At 40.5% G+C, this 23,555-nt stretch overlaps 1 protein-coding gene across 3 annotated transcripts in view; it reads right to left on the bottom strand.

The window, feature by feature from the left end:
* Nucleotides 1-23,555, bottom strand: part of LOC125154854 (transport and Golgi organization protein 1 homolog) — a 50,092-nt gene that overhangs the window by 6,055 nt on the left and 20,482 nt on the right. The window contains exons 1-12 of one of the 3 annotated variants that reach the window (XM_047839572.1): nucleotides 13,186-13,597; nucleotides 10,131-10,262; nucleotides 6,488-6,509; nucleotides 5,457-5,545; nucleotides 5,143-5,220; nucleotides 4,077-4,149; nucleotides 3,774-3,912; nucleotides 1,962-2,063; nucleotides 1,232-1,292; nucleotides 1,089-1,124; nucleotides 939-1,006; nucleotides 721-815 (exon numbers count right to left, since the gene is read on the bottom strand). In XM_047839572.1, the coding sequence (XP_047695528.1) occupies nucleotides 721-815; nucleotides 939-1,006; nucleotides 1,089-1,124; nucleotides 1,232-1,292; nucleotides 1,962-2,063; nucleotides 3,774-3,912; nucleotides 4,077-4,149; nucleotides 5,143-5,220; nucleotides 5,457-5,545; nucleotides 6,488-6,509; nucleotides 10,131-10,262; nucleotides 13,186-13,248 (958 nt within the window). In that variant the 5' untranslated portion in view covers nucleotides 13,249-13,597. Of the gene's footprint in view, nucleotides 1-720; nucleotides 816-938; nucleotides 1,007-1,088; nucleotides 1,125-1,231; nucleotides 1,293-1,961; nucleotides 2,064-3,773; nucleotides 3,913-4,076; nucleotides 4,150-5,142; nucleotides 5,221-5,456; nucleotides 5,546-6,487; nucleotides 6,510-10,130; nucleotides 10,263-13,185; nucleotides 13,598-23,555 lie in introns of those variants that run through there. The other 2 variants (XM_047839571.1, XM_047839573.1) reach the window with 2 other exon arrangements.

Genomic DNA, 23,555 nt, shown 5'->3' with positions numbered 1-23,555 from the left:
CATTTCTCAATGTACATTAGGGGTAATAACTCACCATCTCATTACAGATAAGAATAAAAATGAGAGCACTGATTGGGATAACATCAAAAACCCTCCACAGAAGAGCATGGGTGTGTTTCTTCTGGCTCCAGGCGAATTGTTCAATCTTCCAGCTTATCTATAAGCTGCTTTCCACATGTGAGCAGGTATTATGTAACTATTTCTGAATAGAAATATACTTGACTGATATTATACTAATGAGAAAAGTAAAACTGTGGGAATTTAGCACTGAAGCTTCAGACTTGCACTGATAGCATCAGGGGACTAAGCTATATGGAACCTGAGCTTAGGAATGTAGGAATATGGTTCAGAAAAAATAAGGCAAAAATGAAGGAACATAAAAAATAGTAAATAAATAACCTTCTCCCCCCTAAAACTAAAATAAAATTGAGTCAAGGTTGGAAGAAGGATAAGGCCTATGTGCCATGTGACATGATGGCATGTCACCTCTCCAGACTCATCTCTTTAGTTGGGGGATGCTGGAGGAGGTGGGAGGGTCTGCAGTTAGGGGAGGGGCATAAGCTCCACAAGTCACAGGGACAAGTGCCCCACTGCGTGGGGCACCCTCCTATCACCCCTTCAGACAACCTGATGTCCTTAGTGGTTGTGATTCTTTCCAGGCCCCAGGAACAGGCTACACAGAAGAAATTAGGTTGCTGCACATCACCATGTGCTCCTTACCTCTCCTTGGAGGGTTCTGGGTCTGTGGTCTTCCAGGCATTGGTTTCTGCCTCATGTATCCCTCAAGCAGCCTCTTTCCTTCCATCATGTCCAGTCTTGGATACAGAAAAAGAATGGACTTCCATAAGAGTTGCAACACCACGTCCTCTACAAGACACTAAACAGCACAGCTGTCATCCCTCGACACACCATTAAAAACACATGTCAAGATCACCCACCTGTGTTTCAAGTGGGCCGCCTCCCTCCTCTCCTCTGCCATTGCCCTCTCCCAGATCTGAGTCTTGATCTGGGGGAGAAAAACACATCCACCTTCAGTCATGCCAGACTGTGCACCAAAGAGACAGAGGAGGAAAAAAGAAAACACTTACCCAGTTGTGCTGAGCATTCTTCTCATAAACTGCGATCTGAAAAAGCCAACAACGAAAAGCCCGTGTTTAGGGATTCCAAGGGCCACTACACTCGCCAGCATGAGGTGCTAAGGGTTTAATATGTCAGGCAGAACTCAAGTTACCTGGTGTCTGAAGGTGAGCTCTGCCCGTTGCAGCTGTTCTCGTCTTTGTTCAATTTGTTGCCTGTGAGTTACAATTGCGTTCGTCAAATAAGGCCTAATATTGCGCAGGATTTTAAGTCATCTGCCCATGTTCCCATCAACTTCATATCTGTCTCTGAATACAATTTATCCTTACACATGAAACACTTTTCACATAATTATAAATGTACAGTAGGACCAAAGTGATTGTTCCATCCTTTCCTTACTCATTATTCCCTGCCTACAGAGTTCAGAGTTTGTTGAATTCCTTCCCATTTTCAATCTTTCATCATAGGACAAGTGCCTTGCATCATAAAGCTCTATTCTCCTTTAACTTTGTACTCACCATGTTTCCCAGGGTTGCAACGACCAAGGCCATCAAATGGCACTACCATGTTGATGGGTATGATTTCATCCTATAACAAACTGCTTTCCTATAGATTATGGCATTTGACACCACCCCTCAGGAATATTGGCATGGATGAAATTTCCACATGGTCAGGCCAGCACTGGAGATGTGGAAATGTTTAGTAACTTAATTGCTTTATTCTTTCTAATAGTTATCTTTTTCTATCTGTTAATTCCCTATAGATATGTCCTCTGAATTTGCGTTTGTATACTACGTTAATGGAGTCCACCCATTGTACCAAGGTTCAAACTAAGAAATGAACAGGGGTTTCATGAGCCTCTGCTAATTAGTATCTGAACCCACTTGTACTTGTGTATTTCCTCTGTAGCTATTTTCAGATTTTCTTCTGCAGTTGCCATCTGATTCTTCACTGCAGCTAGTTCACAGTTCATCGTATCCAGCTTTCTAGGATGAGAAAGATATATACATAGTCCAGAGCCAAGGTCCAGAAATTCTGCCTTTTAACTTCCCAGCTCTCTTGAAGGCCTAGATTCAAATATCCCTACACTGTCCTCCCATAGATGCACAGACTGACAACACAATCAGAGAAATGAAGACCCCATTTAAGGTTAAAGAAAAATCAACCTCTGTCTGCTGCCAAGTCACCTGCAATCAGAGCGGTCTTTCGAGTTCTCTGCTTCTACTGCATCGTAAAGTCATCAAATAACATTGTACTCTGTGCCTTCTAGAGTTGGTCTTTTGTTCAAGATGGTGAAGGCTCATTTCAGTTCAACGTGAAAAACTATGCCTGACCAGCTATACCCATTAGGATGAAGCAGGGGATCATCATTGCCTTATACCTCCATGGGGCAACGCACTGAGTCTCAGTCCAAAAGTTGTACCCGGACACAGACACTCAGTATGAAAGATAGCCTTCCAGGACATGGTTTCACCAGCATTGCAAATCACTCCCACATAGGAGTTACAGGAGTGTAACCCCTGCCTCTTCCTTCAAGGATCCTAGTGGAGGAAAAGGCCAATCTTAGAGTGGCAATATCTACTGAAATATAACATGATGTGAACTGTCCCACAGTCAGGCTGTTATCTCCAGGAAATAGATTTCAGATGGAAAACTATCAACTTCATGGAGTCAATCCAGTCTTTAACAAGACTGAGTTTATTGATAGTGAAGGCAGCAAAAGGCAATGCTTCAAAAGTCTGGTTTGCTGTGCTGCCCTCAGACTACTTAGTTCATGGTGTTGCTTTAAAGGGTTCAACTTGGCACTGGATATACTCAAGAATCACATGCAAAACTGAAAGACTCCTAGAAACTGAGCAAAAGCACTAGACAGAGAAAGGCACATGCATTTCCTTCTGGCCTCTCAGGCAGTCCTTCAGCAAATGCTTTCTGGTCTGTGGCTGTAATGTAGTGGCTCTGTTGCAAGGGGGTAAAGATAGAGAGGTGGTCAGAGCTTACAAAGTAACAAAAACAAGATGTAAGTGAGACAGAGAAGCCCCCACCCCAGGTGTGAGAAGGACTAACACAAAGCTGAGTCTCAGGGAAGAGAAGGAAGAGTTTACATTTCAATGTGAATGAGGGACTTTAAGGTCCCTGATCTCCTCCTGAGAACAAAAGAAAATACTGGACAAAAGAGGAAACATGTGAGTGGTGCACCAAATTTGTAATGAACCCATGAGACACACTTCCTGCAAATCTCACTTGCAGACTGGATGAAGGGATCCAGTACTGATGGCATCCCAAACCACTGTCCATTGTTTCTACAGCAAGATAATTCCATTTTTCCCATAGATATTTTTGACCCAAGTCTGATGCTGAACAAAGATGACCTAATTCCCGGCTGATAGGACAATGTGATGGGATTGAAACCTATAGGACAATGTAAATGGATCCAGAGGGAATCCAGGTATCAATGTGATTAATGCCTTCCCTCTTCCACCCTAGGTACATGACACAACAACGTGTGGCAAGCACTAAGGACAGAAAGGAAAATGCAGGTTACAGAAAGCAAGGTAGGAAGGGCAGGCACAATTCTACTGAATGCATTTGGCAAAAATACTCTGGATCCAATTCTAAAAGAGATACATTTACCTATACTGGCCACCACATGCCTTCATACAACAGTACTTGGGACTCTTATCACATGAACATCTTACTTTTCTATAGCCACTTTTCTTTCTTCATAGAATTCTTCAAGGATGCCTGCTTTCTCCTTCAACTGTCTGACTTTGGCTTCCTTGGCTGCTTTCGCAGACCTCAATGCATTACACTTGTCCTCCAGGGCCTTTTTACTTTCTGTCAAGAAATGAATTTTATTTTTGGGTGTGCACATGACATGAGACTTGGTTTTGGGGTGACAGGAAAAGGGCAAGTACCACGAAGGCAGGAAGCTATTCCTTCCCTTCCCAAAGCAAACTCATTGCCACCATATGGGCATTTCTCCCCAACAGACAACATACCTTCCAGTTCACAGTTATTGGACATCACGGCTCTCAGTTCTGGATCCTCAAATTGACTGTTTGCATCTTGTGACTTTAAGACAGATATGAAAAAAAGACATTCAAGAAATACTGACCGCATAACAATGTGAGTGTACCTAACACAGCAGGACTATGCATGGCAACAAAGAAAGATCCCAAAGCATAAATATAACAATGAGAAGGCAAAGAACATGGAATATAGTTCAAGTCAAAGAGCTCACAAATGGCTTTCTTAGGGGAATATTCACACTGAACATTGTTCAGCATTAAGGGAGGAGGGCAGTATACAAATTGGCTAGTGCCCTTCATCTCTCAACTGTCTTGGGGGTTTTCTCCATATGTTGGGAGGGCAGGGCTGAATGAGGTGGTAATTACCCAGCTATGAAAATAAAAGACACTTGCTAGTCCTTGAAAGAGCAAAACTCCTCGGGGTGGTCCTAAGTGAAATTGCAGGTCCTTGTGAGGATGGAGGTTTGGTTCCCAGAGGCCCACTCTCTACTGTGGTAAACAGCAAAAGAATATGCTGTGCTCACCTCACCCAATGAACAAAAAGCCTCCAAAGCCAAGTTACAGTAAAACTCAGCAGCCAACTCATCACTTCCGGATTCTTGACATTCCTCTCTCTCTCTGATTGCAAGGTAGCAGGTGCACTTTGAAGGGTGTCATTTAAATTTTAAGTAAAGTGCTCAACTTTTTTTGATGTGCTCCTTCAACAAAACATGTTGAATGAGTAATAATAATTCATTATTTTACTTGTGTTTTTAGAATGCAATCCAGGCAAAGAAGGGATTCTTACTTTCTTTTTTTTTTTATTTTTATTTTTTAACGTGTATTCATGTTTGAGAGACAGAAAGAGACAGAACATGAGCGGGGAAGGGGCAGAGAGAGGGAGACACAGAGAGAGAGAGAGAAGCAGGCTCAAGGCTCCAGCTGCCAGCACAGAGTCCCACACAGGGCTCAAACTCACGAACTGTGAGATCATGACCTGAGCCAAAGTCGGATTCTCAACTGACTGAGCCACCTGGGCACCCCATGGGATTCTTACTTTCAATTTAAGAGCTTCAGCGGAGTGAATGTTACTTCTTCTCTCAGCTTCTTGAAGACGTATCTTTGATTCATTGATCTATATATAAAACATATGAAAAAGGAATCAGAATTCAAAAATAGCATCATGTAGATAAACCTATCTCTAATGTGTGATTCCTTTCACAAATATAGAGGTAGTTCTTTACATTTGTGAAGCTTGTCTTGAATTGGGAATGTTTCTACAACACATGAACTAGGTCAGTAGGATGAACTACCAGAGGTGAAATAACTGAAATAAAATCACAAAAAAAATATTTGAAAGGGCAATACTACCTTCAGTTCCCAAATGGATATTGCTTCAGCCAGCTCTCTGTTTTCTTTCTTCACTGTGTTGATCTTTTCAGTTATTTGCTGTAAATTAACTAAAAAGAGATAAAACAATTTCTAAGGTTGTTACCAAACTGGTGACATCGAATAATCCCACTGTATTAGCAGCAGAGACACATTATCTGACACGTGGGTGTAACTAACTTATTTGCTTTCTTATTGTGCCTGAAGAAAGCAAGTTTTAGTAGCATTTTAAACCCAAGGAACCTTATTTCACTGAGATCACTATACGTGTAAGCTCTAGAACACTGACTCCTCTAACAAGCTCAAAGTGCAAACTTCTCTTCTAGTGGCCCAGTGTGAGAGCTCTCATGCCCTGAGTTCCCTCTTCTCACCGCGACCACTGCTGCATTCACAGTGATGAGCACCAGCCTTTGAGGGCTTACTAAGTGTCAGGCAGCCACCCTGGCTCTCAACACACAGTGCCACAGAATCACCACAGTCTATAGGGCCCATGCAGAATACATTACCCCCATTTGCATCACGTTCACTTCTCATTCTCCCCTGGCATGAATGGCTCCCTCCACCTCAGACTCAAAACCATGGTTCAAACCTCTCTTGTGACACACACCCTACCTGGCAATATCTGGCTTCTTCTCTAAGCTTAGGCCACTTGATAGACTCAAAGAGGGTTTTCTCATCTTCACATTTCACCAAGAGCCATGTCATGGCAAAGTACTCACTGCAAACCTCAGACTCATATCATCACTTGTTTCCTAACCATTCCTATGCAAAATTACCCTCATCCTGTTCTCCTTCCTCCTATGATGTTTTCCTCCCCTGGTCTCTTAAGAGATGCCAAATCCCTCCACATTGTCACTTAGCCTCCAAACAGGGAAGAGAAAGATTTTCAAGAGTTAACAAGTCAATTAGACATCAGAAGTCACCATATTTATCCCTAGTTAAAAAATTAAAACCCACATCAAACACCAGTACTGAAAAAAACTTACAAAGAATACTAAAACCTTAAATCTTACCTTGATATACTTGAGGCTCTATCTGAGAGAGGAAGAAACAAAATAAGTTTGAGGTCAAACATATTATTAGTAAAAACGTATTCTTTCTGATAAAATATTAAATGTAAACCAATGAAATTACAATGATCATTTTGTTCAGCATAATGAATTCATAATATTAAATATAAGCAAAAATTAGAATTTCATATTTAGTTCATGATTCTTTATAAACCATTTCTGATAAAAGCATAAAGATTCATGGTGTATTTTCACTAAAAGATAGATTTACATTCTATTCCATAAACATCAACGTCAGTGCATAATGCAGTGCATAATGCATTTTGTCAGTGCATAATGCAGACAGTTTTAAAAATATATAAATAAAATATTTGTCTGATTTTTTTCTCTTGTAGTCAAACCCAATATCCACACTGAAATCCAGAACCTAGGATCATTTGAAAGTCCAAAAGAAAGAAAGAGAGACAGAGAGAAAGGGAGAGAGAAATAAAGAAAGAGACCCGGGGGGGGGGAAGGGGGGGGGAGGAAATGGAGGGGAGGGAAGGGAAGGGAAGTGAAGGAGGAAGGAAGGGAAGAGGAAAGAAAAGGAAAACCTTTGTAGTAAGATATGCCTCTTTCATTCTCTAGAAAGCTTTCTGAAATGGTAGAGTTGGCTGCTCTCTGAATCAATAAACAATTACAACATGTCAGGTGCTATGATTTTCCTAGATCACTAAAAGCAGAGGGTCTTCCAAAAAAAAAGTCATCAAATGAGAAAGAGAGTGGAACATGACTAGAGAAAAAGCACAGGCAACAAAAGAAAAGGTGGCTAACATTTCAAAAAAAAAAAAAAAAAAAAAGGAAAAAGTGTTCCCCGTAAGAAGGTATAAGAAAAACAAAAGGAACTTCACTCATGTAGAGGCAGTGGTCTGAGGCAAGGGTTAAAAGCTTCCATACCTCCTGGAAACGTGAACAAAAGAGAGATCACAGGTATTAGGGAGTAATGGTTGTCTGGGCAAAATTAGAAGTAATAATGTAAAGCCTGACTGCACAAGTATTTCTGTTTTCTAGGAGCCCTAAAAGAATGTCAACCATGGAAAACCATCCTGTGATGGTCTTGTGTCTACTGAAAAGTAACAGCCGCAAGATAATGACTGTGGGACTAAAGGATGCTTCCCCACTCCCAGCCCCTCACTCTTTGGAAAAGTGCCTCTATCAGCCTGGCACAGTACCCCTTTAGGGAGCGATATGCCTCTTTCTTGTTGGCTCCATTGTATACGAGCTATCTCTAATAAACTCTACCTGCTTTGTTTCCCTTGAGTTCAGTGTTCATTCCTAGGACACTAAGACTCAAGAACCTGGTCTTGGGGATCCAATACCACCCAGACCCGAGTCATCCCCTGGTGAATTATAGCTCAGTAAAATCTAGGCCAGACTCTACTTTAACAAAAGGTAAAGACACATTTTCCTGACTCCTAGAATGCATATCCCTACTCAAAAGTTTTAAATGGGGCTGAAGCTAGCCCCTACATCTTGCCAGGATATTGGAATATCAATGTGTTATCAAAAAGAAAGTCATAATAATGTTGTTCTAGGAAAGTGTATCTATGGAGGGCAAATAGAAAACCATGGATAGTCCTTTAACATCACATGTTTCCTTTCCTAAGCAGGGGAAATGTAAAGAGAGATGGACTTACAAATACATAATATTTATATTTTCCTTATGAGGGGAAAGATTTCTAAATTGGCAGGAAAAGAGGAAAAACAGCCATTTAGACATAAACTCGTGGTATTCTGTTCTTCCTTAGAAGGCCTGCCCTCAAGAGAACCTATTTCTCCAAAACCTAATGGGGGTTATCCTAAACACAAGCAATGCAGATGAAGGGAAATACTCAACTACAGTGCTCTTCCTCCTTCCTGTCTCACAGGGGAGTAAACTCAGCCTAAAACCTAGCCAGGTAAAGACAAAACTTCACACTCAAGGCCTATTCACCTCAGTTTCTTTAAACAAGGATGTGACTCCCAGCTCTCAGAAACACTTACAAGGTACCCTAAAAGGAAAAGCCACATATTTTGAACACAGATTGCAAGCATTAGACTCATATTTCCTATGGCAGAGATGTTGGGATAATCAGGCTGGGAATTTAAAACTGCTCTGATTAATAGGAGAATAACTCTAGTGGGAAAAGTGGTCAGTATGCAAGAAGAGGTGGTGAGTGTGAGCACAGAGATGATAACTCTAGGATCCAAGAGATTTTGGTTCTAGAAATCAAAAACACCATAACAGAAACAAGAAATGCCTTTGTGGATATATTAACACACACAATATAGCTGAGGAAAGACTCAACAAGCAGAAGGAAATATCGAGTAGAAACATCTGAAACAGAAACACAAAGAAAATAATTAAAAATACAACACAGAACATCCAAGACCAGTGGGACAATTACAAAAGGTGTAACATACACAGAATGAGAATACCTGGCGAAGAAGTGAAAAGAAGACACATTTGAAGTGAACATGACCATGAGAATTTTCCAAAATTAATGATAGTCGCAAACCACAGATCCAGGAAACTAAAAGAATTCCAAGCAGGATAAATACCCCCCCCCCAAAAAAAAACACCACCACAACAACTACAACAAAAAAACTACCGCTAGACATATACTATTCAATCAACAGAAAACTGAAAACAAACAATTTGGAAGAAGGTAAGGGGAAGTGTTGAGAGCTGGAGTTACAGGGAGAAGGGAGAAATAACACCGTACCCAAGAAAAACCAGGAAAAAAAAATACTCAGAATTCAGAAACCATGCAATCAAGAAGAATGAAATGTTTATAGTGTTAAAAGAAAAGAACCCATCACCGAGAATTCTGTGGCCACTGAAATTATCTTTCAAAACGTTCTACAAAGTAAGGAAAATTATCGGACATACTGAGGTCAATAATAAAGGCTTAATTCTCCAGGGAAACATAATCCTTAATGTGCATGCATTAACAACAGAGTGTCAAAATACATGAGGCAAAAACTGACACAACTGCTAGGAGAAACAGACATACACATTATTTTGGCTGAAAGAATTCAATACCCTCTATCATTCATGACAGGTTGAGCACACAGACATTCAAATTTAAGAACACAGTTGGACTGAACTGCATCATCAATCACCTGGATGGCATTACCATCTGTAGAACACTTCAACAATAGACAACTACACATTCTTCTCAAACTCACATAGAACATTCACTGACATGGACCATATTCAGGGTCAGAAAATACATCTTAACTTAAAGTCAACAAAATCATAGACAATATGTTCTCAGAACACAAATGCAAGCTAGACATCAATAACAGAAAGACAGGTGGAAAACTACAAAAAAATATTAGAGATATTCTAATAGAAGATGGAGAATAGAGACAGAATAGAGATATTGTAAAAGAAGTGGGTTAAAGAAGACAATTCACAGAATTTTAAAAATATTTCCAACTACATGATAATGAACATTGGAATTATTACAATTTGTGGCTGCAATGAACGCAGTGCTTAAAGGGAAATTTGAAGTACTGAATGCTTACAATAGGTCTAGTTAAAAATTTGTGCTTACCAAAAAAAAAAATTCTGCTTACTTATGATTACAAGCCTATCTATAAGGTACTTTAGTATACTCACAGCAAGGACAACTCTCCAGAGGTAAACCAGACATGCACAAATTGCAAGGGTGGCAGTAATAATGGTAAGCTTCCACAGAATCCCAAATACACGAGCGCCAAAAGGGAAATGGCCTGCCAAAATATGGACAAGCTGAAATAATATTTGAGACAATGAGGAATATCAAAGACATTTATAATATCTGTTACAAGGAATCATCTTTATAAACCTTCAACCAGCCTCCAGGAGGTTATAAGCACATCTCTCCAATGCCTCCTCATGAAGGACAGGGCGGAAACAAGGCTTACAAAGGAGCAGGGGCAAACTTGTGGGAGTGATGACTGTGGTTACTTACTATGGCGATGGCTTCATTGCTTCTTACCTATATCACATATCAACAAACTGTAATCTTTACAAAGGTCTTGTTATTATACATAAGTTATACCACAATGCAGCTGTTGGGAAATCTAATAGGCCATCTTAAAAATTCTATAGTGCTGACAAACACACTGGAACAATTTTTAAATAGTTAGCAGAACTTAAGAATTTATCAGCCAACTTAAAATTGAAAAAAAAAACCAAAATAAAAAAATAAATGCAAACTTTTAGTAGACAAGAAGTAAATGACTTCTGTTGTACATTCATGAAGTACCTGGATAAAATACTTTGGAACATTTCCAAAATTACACCAAAGTTCATAGAAGGATGGGAGGAAGTAACAATGAAAATGTACTAGAGGTTCAAATGAGATTGTTATAGAGCCAGATGTTTACAGATATGGATATGACTGAGAGAGATGGGAAGCTGTTATTATAATAATATGGGATTATTCCAGCAAAAATAAATTCTACATTACTGCTTAGTTTCTAAAAACACGGAGGTTTTCTTTTTTCTAATGTTTATTTTTGAAAGAGAAAAAGAGTGGGGGAAGAACAGAGAGAGAGGGAGGCAGAGAATCCAAAGCAGTCTCCACGGTGTTAGCACACAGCCTGATGCTGGGCTCAAACTCACAAACTATGAGATCATGACCTGAGCCAGAATCAAGAGTTAGATGCTTAACTGAGCTATCCAGGTGCCTCATGAGATTTTGCTTTCAATGTTTACTTTGAATCTGAATCACAGCTCAGGTTGTCAGATTTCTGAAGTAAATAAAGATTTGCATAATCAGGTGATCTTGTCTATTTTGATGAAATCTATGAGATTTTAAGTTATTTGAACACACATCTCCAAATAGCCAATACAATAAAGTCAAGTTCCTATTTCATAGTGTTGAACCTAAATCAATCAATAGCTACTATGAAAATTACTTTCTAAAAGAATACAAAAGTCCTGAATATGGTCACCAAAACAACAGAACACATATCATTTTACTAAAACTAGGCTTACCAGTATTTTAGGAGAAATATACTCAATACAATGCAATTCATACTAATTCACATACCAAACTTTAATTTTGTGCCAATAAATCTCTCTAGAAAGCAGCCTCCAAAATGTGTACCATTTGTATCTTCAGCTCTCAGAACTAAGGTCACTAAAATGTGTGCTGGTGGGAAATGTACACTGTCTTTGAGTGGCCACTGTCTAAAAGAAAGCAGGAGATGTCCGCTCAATGATTGATCATGGGGATCAAACGCACCAAAGACAGAGGCCATCTTGACACCAATGGTAAACATTCTAAGTCCTGGGCACTCTTGATACCTCTGGCGGGTATATGGAAGCTGATATCAGATTAGATCCAATGGGGTCAATAACGCCAGGTTCTCACAGACGATGGCCATGACTAGGTGGAGGTGGGAAATGCAAGACAAGTTAGTTTATGGACGAAGTCAGAGATGAGGGAGGGAGAGAGAGCTGAACTGACCTGTGAGATGCATTCTAGGTAGAGGGGGGAATCTCCAATAAACAGAACCGAGAAATTTCCTCCTTCATAGACTCAAAAGAAATAGAATAGATTCTGTTTTGACTGGAGGTATTCATGTAGGAGGATTCTGTCTCAATTTAGGTTGCTCCTGACTTGGGACTTTGAAGATCCCTCTCTAAGAATCTGGTGCATGCTAATCTAAAGAAATCTACTTCTCTCTATGGGTGTTCCCTGTCTCTCTGTCTCAGGCTCCTGGGAGTACAGGTTTTTCTTCTTAATGATAGAATGAAACATTCACCCTGGGAACCAGGTATTTCTTTATAGTTGGACAATTGTAAGGACATTCGAGACCTTTCTGGGTTTGAGTAAATCGACCCTCTGCACATATTTGGCTAAAGAAAGGACAAGAATTCATTCACTTCCTGATCACATCACTCATAGTGATTTTCCTATTATAAATGTCCAAGCAGGGTGAGGCCACTTCATTGATGTTGAGCTTCTAATCAACCTGTTTGGACACACAATTCTTGGCAGCAGCCCCAAGACCAGAGGGAGAGGGCTGATTCACAAGATCGTAAAAGCGAACAAACCAGAAAGCACAGAGCACAAAGGACATTTCACTTTTTAACTCTCTACTACCAACACCAATGCTTCAGATACCACTGTTCCAGGGGCTACCAAACTTCACAAATATGAACAATGCGCTGATAGGAAAACAAACTACATATAAGATGGACTGTAAACTTACAAAGCTTGGAGCAGGATCTTGACAGCACTTCCAGGAGCCAGTCTAATACTATGAAATACTATTAATACTATTAAATAGTGCCTATTAAATGTTTCTGACATTTTTAGAAACAGTTTTAATGAGGTATAATTCAAACATCATACAGGCCCCTTATTTAAGACAAAGATCTCAGTGGCTTTCAGTATCTTCACAGGTCCTTCTTTCTTGACACTATGAAGCTCAGGTTTCCATCCTGTCAATGCTACTCTTTTTGTACCAAGCGGCCCAGACAGGATCCACAGCTTCATGTGGACAGTTGTGGCCAGAACAAGCTGGTCGAGAAACCTTGGCCCTGAGGTCCTCGGTTTTCAGAAAGAACCGAGTTCTCATCAAGGATTCTAGGGAAAAGCTGTTTTTTAACCACAGTCTGGATAAATAAATAAATAAATAAATAAGGAAGAAACCACTGATGTAGGATGTGTACTCACATTCGTGTTTGGGTAACCGGGATACCCAAGTAAGAGGATACAGAAAAACAGCTTCTGAACCATTATGTCCTAGTCCTTTCAGGGGGAGCTGGGGCGCCAGAGAGGAGGTGCAGATGGAGGTGGAGAGAAGGTGGGGGTGGGAGGGGAAGGGAGGGGGTGGGAAAGGGGGCGGAGTGGTAACTGAGGTTGGGGTGGGATTTAAATAGGGGTGGGATTGGGGAGGGGGGTGTGTCAGGAGTAGAAGGGAGTCAGGGACAGTACCAGGAATGATCAAGGACAAGAGGGGAGGGAAGAGCGTTAGAAAGGTTAGTAGGTCAACAGATCAGTAAATCACTAGGTGAGAAGGACACAAGGAGCCGGTTAAGTAAACTGTCAGGAAAAGATGGAGCAGAGAAAGATCCCTCTCCGTCCAGGTCTTCACCTGTTAGAGCGTTGTCATAGCAATCTGGATGCTGTATAGCCTCTCTCCACCAATCAGAGGCCTGAGCCCCTGATAGATCACAATGGACACCCCGCGTGACCGCATTTTTCAAAAGCCCCTGCCCATTATGTACGTTTTCGGGGACATGTGTGTCCATATGGGAGTGTCTATGTATATCTGGGTTTTGTATGTGTGTATACTAGTTACGCATGTGAATTTGCTGCCCCTTTGGGTCTTCCTGATTGCATCTGTGTGTGTGCGTGTGTGCGTGTGCGTGTGCGTGTGTGTGTGTGTGTGTGTGTGTGTGTTTTCCTCAGGGTGTCGTTGGCCATGTCTGCAGTGTGGGTCTGTGTGTGGGTCTGTCCCTAAGCCTCATACCTGAGTTCCCAGGTGAGTCTGGTGTGATTCTGTGCTTGTGGTGTCTGTTTATTTCCCTGTGAGTGTGGGTGTCTATGAACCTCAGAAATGAGCTGCCACAGAGGGGACTCCCCAGAGGTGACCCCCAGAGATGGGTGGATATGAGACAGTCTATCTCTTCAATAGATACTGTTGGGAAACCTATACATCCATGTGCAAAAGAATGAAAGTGAACCCTTCCCTTACACGATACACAAAAATCTACTTAAAATGGCTTAAAGACTTAAATGTAATACTGAAACCATCGCACTTCTAGAAAAAATGAAAGAGGAAATTTGGCACCGAAAGCATAAGCAACAAAAGCAAAAATGAACAATTGGGACCACATGAAACTAAAAAGCACAGGAAAGGAAAGGGAAGGAAACCATCAACAAAATAAAAAAGCAACCTACAGAATGCAAGAATATATTTGCAGACCATATCCAAGAAAGGGTTTATATCCAAACTATATAAGAAGCTCATATGAATAGTTTAATCTAAAAAATAAAACTGCCAGTTATGTTACCAGTTAAAAAAAATTGGCGTATTCAGCAATCGCAGAGAACTGCCACTCGGGACAAATAAGCTATAGCAAGTCTGGAGAACAAAGGAGAGGAACACTTTTATAGACAAAGGGAGAAGTCAGGAGGGCTATGGTATATTAAAAGCCATTGGAGTAAAGTAGGAGATCCAAGTAGAGTGGCTTTTCATTGCTTAAGTTGTGACAGTCTCTCATTGGCTGGGCTGTCATCAGGGAGAAGAAAGACCTTTCTTCCTCTTGCTGGGGTAGTAAAGCAGTAGCTGAAGTAGTATCAGTTTACAAGGTATGTCTCCTTCTGGTGGGTCTGCAATAAACGATACATAGTAGAGCCTCTGAGCTTCCCCCTTCTGGCCCCCTGACTCCATTTTATTTTATTTTTTCTCTAAGTTTTTATTTTCTTTCCATTCGTTTCAAGTATACAATATAGTAATTCAACACTTCCATTTTAAATAAAGTTTCCTTTTATAATTTTCACAAACTCAATAGCAAAGAAACCATATAACATGGTTAAAAAGTGGGCAAGGACACGAATAGACATTTTTCCAAAGAAGAGTACAAAAGGCTAACAGGTATATGAAAAGATGCTCACCATCACTAATTATCAGGGAAATGCAAACCAAAACCACAATGAGCTATTACTTCACACCTGTTTATTAGGATGGTTATTCTCCAAAAGTCAAGAGATAACAAATGTGGGCAAGGATGTGGAGGAAAATCGAACCCTTGAACACTATTGTCGGGAATATAAATTGGTACAGCCATTATGGAAAACAGTTTGGAGGTTTTAAAAAAATTAAAAATAGAAATATCATATGATTCACCAATCCCACTTCTGGATATATATCACTATCTCAATGAGACATCTGTACTCCCATGTTCATTGCAATATCATTCAGTCGCCAAGATATGGAAACAACTTAAGAAAAATGGCTTATACGTTTAGTGGAATATTATCCAGCCATAAAAAAGGAAGAAATTCTACCATTTGTGACAACATAAGTGAACCTGGAGGATGTTATGCTGAGTGAAATAAGTCAGACACAAAAAGACAGATGTTGTATGATCTCTCTCATATGTGAAACTTCATTTGAAAAAAAAGTTAAACTTGTAGAGACAGAGTTGAAGGGTCTCAGAGGCTGGGGTATAGGCAAAAGAGGAAGATATTGATCAAAATGTACAAATTTTACATTATAAGATGCACAAGTTCTAGAGACCTAGTGTATAGCACCGAGATGGAGTTAATAGTACCATATTGTATACTTGAAATTTACTAAGAGAACAGATCTCAAGTGTTCTAACAATACCAGAGAAAAGAAAAGTAGGTATGGTGGTGATGGATATGTTAACTACTTTGATTGTGGTTATCATTGCACAATGTATGCATATATCAGCACATCACATTGTACATCTTCTTAAATACAGAAAATTTTTATTCATCAAAAATAAATAAAAACCAAAATAAAGAGATAAATAAATAAAATTCCAATGTGTGGAAATAATTTCGTACAATGCCTGAAGCATAGTGACAGCCAGCAGAGATACAAGAGGACCTAGGACATAGGTATGTAAATGTTGTTTCAATATGCCTGGAACAAAAAGGTGAGGAGAGAATGCAGGCTTATTTTAAGAGATGAAGCTGGAGAAATAACAAAGCCTGTTTCTGCAGGACCTTGCAAACCAGTTAAGAACTTTGTGCTTTTTCCTGAAAGTACTGAGAAGCCATTAAAGAATTTTAAGTAGTCACTGACTGATTGCTGAGCTTTCATTTTTAAAAGATCACTCTGAGCGGAGGTGGAGAATGAATTGACGTGAAATGGAAGTGGGAGGTAGTAAAAGTAAACAGGCCAATTTTAAGGCTGTGCATGAGATGATGGTGGCCTATGTTAGTTGCATGAGAATGGAAATAGTGGGAAGATTCAGCAATTGTTTCCAGACATAGACCTGAGAGGTCTTGATGATTCGATATTGGGCTTAGGGGAGAGGGAGAGGTCTAATGGATCAGATGCTACAATGGGATTGAGAAGGTCAAGAACAGCTTTCATTGAGCTATGATAAGGTGACCTTGGTGGGAATGATACAAATGAGAGGTGAAGGCCAGAACTCAGATGACCATATGTTGAGGAGAGGGTGGGAAGTGAAGAGTGGAGTCAAGATTATTGACTTGATATCAACTATACTGTTTGTTGCCACCTGACATCCATTCCCACTTTCTTTCTCATAGTGAGATAATTCCTGAGTTTTAGTTGGCTACACGATTTTGTACAACAAGACTATAAATTACCATGAAATTTTAACTTATGGTCAACAGAATGCAAATGGAAGTGATGTGTGCTATGGGCAATGGCATTAGGAGAAAGTGTATGCTCTCCCCTCCCCATTTTCCTTCCCTGCTGGTTGCCAACAAAGCGGATGTCCTTGGTCATTTTTGACCTTGTAGGTAAGGAATGACAGAGCAACAATACTGAATCCTGGGTACTTGACACCACAGGGTAATCATTCCAGTGTCGAGCTTATACCTAGACTGTTACATGAAAGAGAAATACACATTTTGTTGAAGCCACAGTTATTTACAGCCCCTGTTAGAGCAGCCCAAACTGTATCCAAACTTTTACAGAATTTGGTACTAGAAGTGAGTGGCTGATAGTTTAGAACCCAAAATAAGTAGATAGTTTGGTGGGCAGGCATTAGGTGGAGATGAACAGATATTAAAGCCTGAAAGTTTGGTGACTCTTTTTATGTTGTGACAAAACACTAAGCTATTGTCTACAGTCATTCTCATGGCAGATCGCATGCCATCAAAACCTGAAACTCAAGGAGAAATTAATAGAAACATTTGGAATATTGGTGTGTGTTGGATACATTTTGCCACTTTCACCAGCAACTTGCCACAAATAGATCTCAGGATAGGGTCAGCCAGCCTGCCAGCATCTATGCAAGGGAATACAGCTCTTCTAAGGGAGCTCTTTCTGCCTGTAGACAACAATCCAGTTTGGTGGAGAGTAGAGTGACTGGTGCCTCCAAGGACTGAAAGAGGCAAAAACTTCTGCACTCCAAACTGAAGCAATTATAAGTGGCTTTCAAAAGATAGCCTGAGCAGGACAGGACACCCAAGCCTTTCTCAGTCATGTCCCCAATACGACTGACTTAGAGCAAATTGGGTAAGTCATCTTTTCAGAAGAGCCTATCCACTTCAAATGTTGAGCACTCTTGGGAGATTCTTTCTGAGAATCAGGACTGGCATTACTTGAAACTCATTGGTACTGTCATGCCAGTCATTGAAACATTAAAATATTTCCTTATCAGTTGAGGCATACTCACGGACCCCAATATCCCAGACATCCTGGCCTTTCTTCAAGATCTACCCACTCAAGGGTGGTGTCTAACAAATAGGAGCCTCCTGTATCCAATGTTCATGCTGATTAATATCAAATATTTTGGATATCATCATGCCTAGAATGGACTCAGGGGACCTTACCCCATACTCAGGGAGGTCAATGCCAATGGAGAAGAAGACAAATGGAGCTTTGAAAGGATGACTCATCTCTTCCAGAAGGTGGCCAGCATCCTCTCTGACACATGGGCCCTCAGCCATGGGGACCAACTGATGGTATTCCTGCCCCCAGCACCAGAGACTTACTGTAGCTGGCTGACCTGTATGCAATTGGGTAAGACATGGGAGAGAGACTCCTGGGTCAGAGGCTCCTATGGGATTCCACTATCAATCATTCACAGAATGGAGAGATGGTAAAAGGATGTCCATCCTATGTCCAAATTCTTCCTATAGTTTGGGGGTCTATAAACAGGCCTAAGTTTGACTTAATGAAAAGCAAATAATCCATAGAAAGTGCTTAGCTACCTTGTAGGCCATTTATCACCTCCAGGAAGTCTAAGCCTCTGAGCAGGAAAACCTTGCCCAATCTAGGTAGGTCTCAGCTTCCCTATCCATAAAGGACCATCTCTAAGGACCCTCTACACCCAGTATTGGAGAGTCCTTGAGGGTCACACTAAATGAGCTCGGGATCAGATTTTGGATACTGTTAGGATAGAGCTACTCCTTGTGGGCATCCCATCCATGCCTTTGAGGCTCACTTCCACAACATAAATACCCCCAGCAGGAAATGCTTCAGTCATGAGCCACTTCCCAGTAGTGAGAACAAAAGGATATTGGAAAGGAGCCAACCCCTAATATCAGTCCCTTTTGTCTGCTATGGTACATGACAGCTGTCTTCCCACGAATACAGGCATACTTTTCTTTTCTTTTCTTTTCTTTTCTTTTCTTTTCTTTTCTTTCCTTTTCTTTTGAGGGGGGAATTGGGAAGCTCCTATGAAAGTCAAAGAAAGGACTCCTTCTCTGGTGTTTTCCCATAATTTTTTTTTTTTTGCCATTGTAAGTTGTCACAAATGGCTTAGTCTATTGCATTTGCCTACTAACAGGGACTCTAATTAAGGAAAACCCTAAAAAGTATTCAAAGAGCAGATGTCCCTAAGAATGCCAGGTGTGGGAGGCACAAAGAATAAAAGACAGGAAGTAAACCATACTGTCATGCCTACTCAGACTTTCAAAGTTTTCCCAGGTTCCAATGGACTGAGTTACGCTAAGGGAAAAGTGATCCATGTCTTAGAAAGGAGATGGACCACTATGTTCATCCATTCTTCTCCCAAGTTCAGTGAACATCTTTATGACCATTATTTTCAACTCTTTATCAGGTAGTTTACTTATCTCCATTTCATTAAACTCTGAGGTGTTCTCTTGTTCTTTTCTTTGGAACATATTCCTCTGTCCCCTCATTTGCTTGACTCTCTGTGCTTATTTCTACGCATTAGGTAAAACAGCTACCTCTCCCAGTCTTGAAGGAGTGGCTATGTAGGAGATGAAAGTTGTCATGCATCTTTGCCCTGGCTTTTGCTTATTTCTTGGACCTCTATAATTGCCCACGTAGCCTGATTTGCTCTTGACCGATCCTAGTTGTTGAGGGTGTGCCAAAACCTGTTACTGTTCCAAATGGAAAGATCTCAGAGATCATATAGTTTTAGGCTAATGGTAAGCCAGATTCTCAGGCAGCAGCTTTTAAAGCATGTGAATATATACAGTCTTACGGGTGCACAATTGTAAACCCTGCTGACTTCCATAACAGGAGATCTGGGGGTGTCCCCTAAACAACAGTAGCAAATATTGCGACTTTATACCTTATATAAGCTCCTTTCTGGGAGATACCACCGAACTGTGGCAAGGCAAAGGGAGGATGCTAATATGGCATCTTTCCGCTTATGTTCTCTGGGAACTCCTCTGTAGCCTCTGGACTAGTGGCAAACCTGAAGCCTGCCCCTCATGCTGAAGCTCCAGGGCAAGAAAATAGGCCTTTTCCACAAAGACTGGGAGTGTGTTTGTGCAGTGCCTTGGGGTGATAGCCTGTCAAGCACTATCTCTCCAATTGTTTTAGACCCATGGGGCCCAAGAATTCAATCCTCCCTGGCCACCAAAGCGGGGTGCCCAAGGGGCTGGCTGTGGAAGAACAGGCCATGGCTGTGGCCATGGGGACAGGGTGCTCATACGTGGCTGGTATGGCCAGCTGCAGCTGGGGTGTGTTACGTAGGGCACTCCCACGGAGCTAGTAGGCTGGGTGTGTGAGGGTTGCAAACATGGCGTCTAGAAGCACTGGCACCCACAAGGCGGAAGGAGAATGCAAAAAGAGTGCCTGCCAGTGTCTCCATCCCTACAGTAAGTCTCTACAAGTTTCTGCCTCTCTGGCAGAAGCTTTAAGATTAACAAATGAGTCTCCTTTGCTGGCTGGGCACCTTTCAAATTGCTGCTTTGGGCTTGAGTCCTGGGTGAGTGTGGGCCTATATGTGAACCTGGTAAGAGCAGGTTTTCTTTTCCTTATAGCTATATGGTTCTTCAGGAAGTAAGTCCTATTTTTTTCAAAGCCAGCTGTTTGGAGGCTCATCTTGGTGGTGTAGTTCCCATGAATTGGGGTGTCTGATGTAGGTCACAAACCCCTGACTCCTCATGGACAACCTCTATATTATGAGATCCTTCTGACTGTGGGTCACCACACCTGTGGTGAGGTTTCTAGTGAGATTGTGTCTATGCCTCTCCTACCTGTTTCCATATGGCCCCTTTATCCTCTGTTGTAGAGACACTGTTCAGCTATCTTTCAGGGTCTTTTCAGAGGGTATTGCACCATATGTAGCCCTTGAATTGTTGTGTGCATGGGAGGAGGTGAGTTCAGGATCCTCCCATGCTGCCATCTTGATCCCAGCTACACAGTCCATGCTCTAAACCACATGTGAAATAATACGTTTTTAAAACCACTATTTGGGCAAATAACACCAATATATTTCTTCTTAACATTTACTCTGCAATGTTACCAAAAGTCTAGAGAAGGAAAATCACTGAGCTAGAAGCTGGTGTTATAAAGATGAATGAGACAAAGTTCTTACCCTCAGATGGGGCTGAAACATCCCTATGGGAGGTGAGATCAATGAAGGAACAATTTAATGGAATCAGGAAGGTCCTAGATAAATTGCCAAGGAGTTCAGCTAACTCCCTTCAGCTGAAAAGAAACTCCCTTCAGCTAAGGAATCAGGAAAGAATTCTGCAAGAAGCTAGCACAACATTCACATTCCTACTGCAAAGAAGCCATTCTGGGGGAGTATACCTTTGTTGTCATTGTATTGCTTCTCCTCAAAAATATTTTAGGATAATACTTGGGGAAAGGGTCACCAAGAAAAGCATACTCATTACCCTAAACTTTCTTACCCTAAATTAAACTAAACTCTCATTACCCTAAATGTACTTTTTTATTCAAAGGTATATTTCCCAGTATGAGATTTCAATATCCCACTTTCAATCATGGATAGTACAACTAAACAGAAGATCAATAAGGAAATAGGAGAGTTGAACAACATTATAAAATGACTATGTTGATTCAAAGTGAACAAAACTTTCAAAAAATTTTAGGGAGACTGAGAATAAATTGAGGGTTGATGGGGGGTGGGAGGGTGGGGAGAGTGGGTGATGGGCATTGAGGAGGGCACCTGTTGGGATGAGCACTGGGTGTTGTATGGAAACCAATTTGACAATAAATTTCATATCAAAAAAAAAATTTAGGGAGAATGGAGAAGACTTTTATTTGATCCCAAGATAACTTCCCAGGATACACAATCTTCACAAAGAAGAAACTTCTCTGAGAAAGGAACAGTCAGTGCAGGGTTACATATATTTTTTCACATAAAGTGTTATAAATCATCATGACATTCCAGAAAGTTACAGACTTTATCTTATGTTTTAGTATCTGCAAGACTGTATGACTTTAATCATATGGAAACCAGGGAAGTGTTTTTCTTTATGTTTGGAACGTTCCTTTCTTGGCTATTTACCTTTATTTTTATTTTTGAAGCTTTCAATTTTTTATTTTTTAAGATGAAATTCACAGCACTTAAAATCCATCATTCTGACCATTTTAAAGTGGACAACTCGGTGTCTTTTAATATAGTCCTGATGTTGCACAACTATCACCACTAATTCTAAAATATTATTATTATCCTGAGAAGAAAGCCCATATCTCAATTCCTCCCTCCTCCATTCCTTGGCAACCAAAAATCTATTTATGTCTCTTGGATTTTCCTGTTCTGAAGATTTCATATAAATGGAATCATACAATATGTGGACTTTGGCTTCTTTCACTTAGCACAATGTTCTTGAAGTTCATCCACACATGTAACAGTACTACATGCCTTTGTATGGCTAGACAATATCCCACTGTGTGGTTATACCACTTTGATGCATCTGGTCATTGGTTGATAAACATTTGGATTGTTTCCACATTGTAGGAGTTATGAATAATGCTACTATGAACATTTCTATACAAGTTTTCATGGGAATATATGTTTTCAATTCTCTTGGGTATGTGTCTAGGAGTGAAATTGCTGTGCCATAGGGCAACTCCATTTTTAACTTATTGAGAAATTTCCAGGATGTTTTCCAAAGTAGCTGTACCATTTTACATCCCCAACAGCAGTGTTTGAAGGTTCTGATTTCTCCACATCTTTGTCAATGCTTCTTTTTTCCTCCAAGATTTTATTTAAATTCAACTTAACTAACATATAGTGTAGTATTGGTTTTAGGAGTAAAAGTTAGTGATTCATCACCTACTTATAATATTCAGTTGTCATCACAAGTGATGTCCATCACCCATTAAGCCCATCCCCCCAACCACCTCCCCTCCAACAACCCTCATTTTGTTCTTTATAGTTAAGGTCCTCTCAGGGTTTGCCTCCCTTGCTGTTTTTACCTTATTTTATTTCTCCCGCCTTTTCCCTATGTTCACCTGTTTTGTTTCCTAAATTCACATATGGTGAAATCATATGATATTTGTCTTTATTTGACTGACTTATTTCACTTAGCATAATAAACTCTAGTTCCATCCACATCATTGCAAATGGCAAGATTGCACTCTTTTTGATGTCTGAGTAATATTCCATAATATAAATATATAGATACCACATCTTCTTTATCCATTCATCATTCAATGGACATTTGGGATCCTTCCATAATTTGGCTGCTGTAGGCAATGCTGCTATAAACATCGGGGTGCATGTATCCCTCTGAATTGGTATTTTTGTATTCTTTGGATAAATACCTAGCACTGCAATTGCTGAATGATAGAGTAGTTCTATTTTTAACGTTTTAAAACTATTAATTTTGAGAGAGAGAGCATGCATGTTAGTGGGGGAGGGGCAGAGAGAGAGGGAGGGAGAGAGGATCTCAAGCAGGATCTGTGCTGTCAGCATGGAACCCAATGCAGGGCTTGATCTCATAAACATGAGATCAAGACCTGAGCTGAAATCAAGAGTTGAATGTTTAACTGAATGAGACACCCAGGTGGTCTTATTTCAACTTTTTGAGAAACCTCCATACTGTTTTCGAGAATGGCTGTAGCAGTTTGCACTCCCACCAACAGGGCAAGAGGTTCTCCACATCGTCACCAACACTCGCTGCTTCTTGTGTTA

Source organism: Prionailurus viverrinus, chromosome E3 (assembly GCF_022837055.1).
Source record: "Prionailurus viverrinus isolate Anna chromosome E3, UM_Priviv_1.0, whole genome shotgun sequence".
NCBI classification, from domain to species: Eukaryota; Metazoa; Chordata; class Mammalia; order Carnivora; family Felidae; genus Prionailurus; species Prionailurus viverrinus.
Note: the sequence above shows the minus strand (reverse complement) of the source record. Positions and strands in the feature narration are given on the sequence as shown.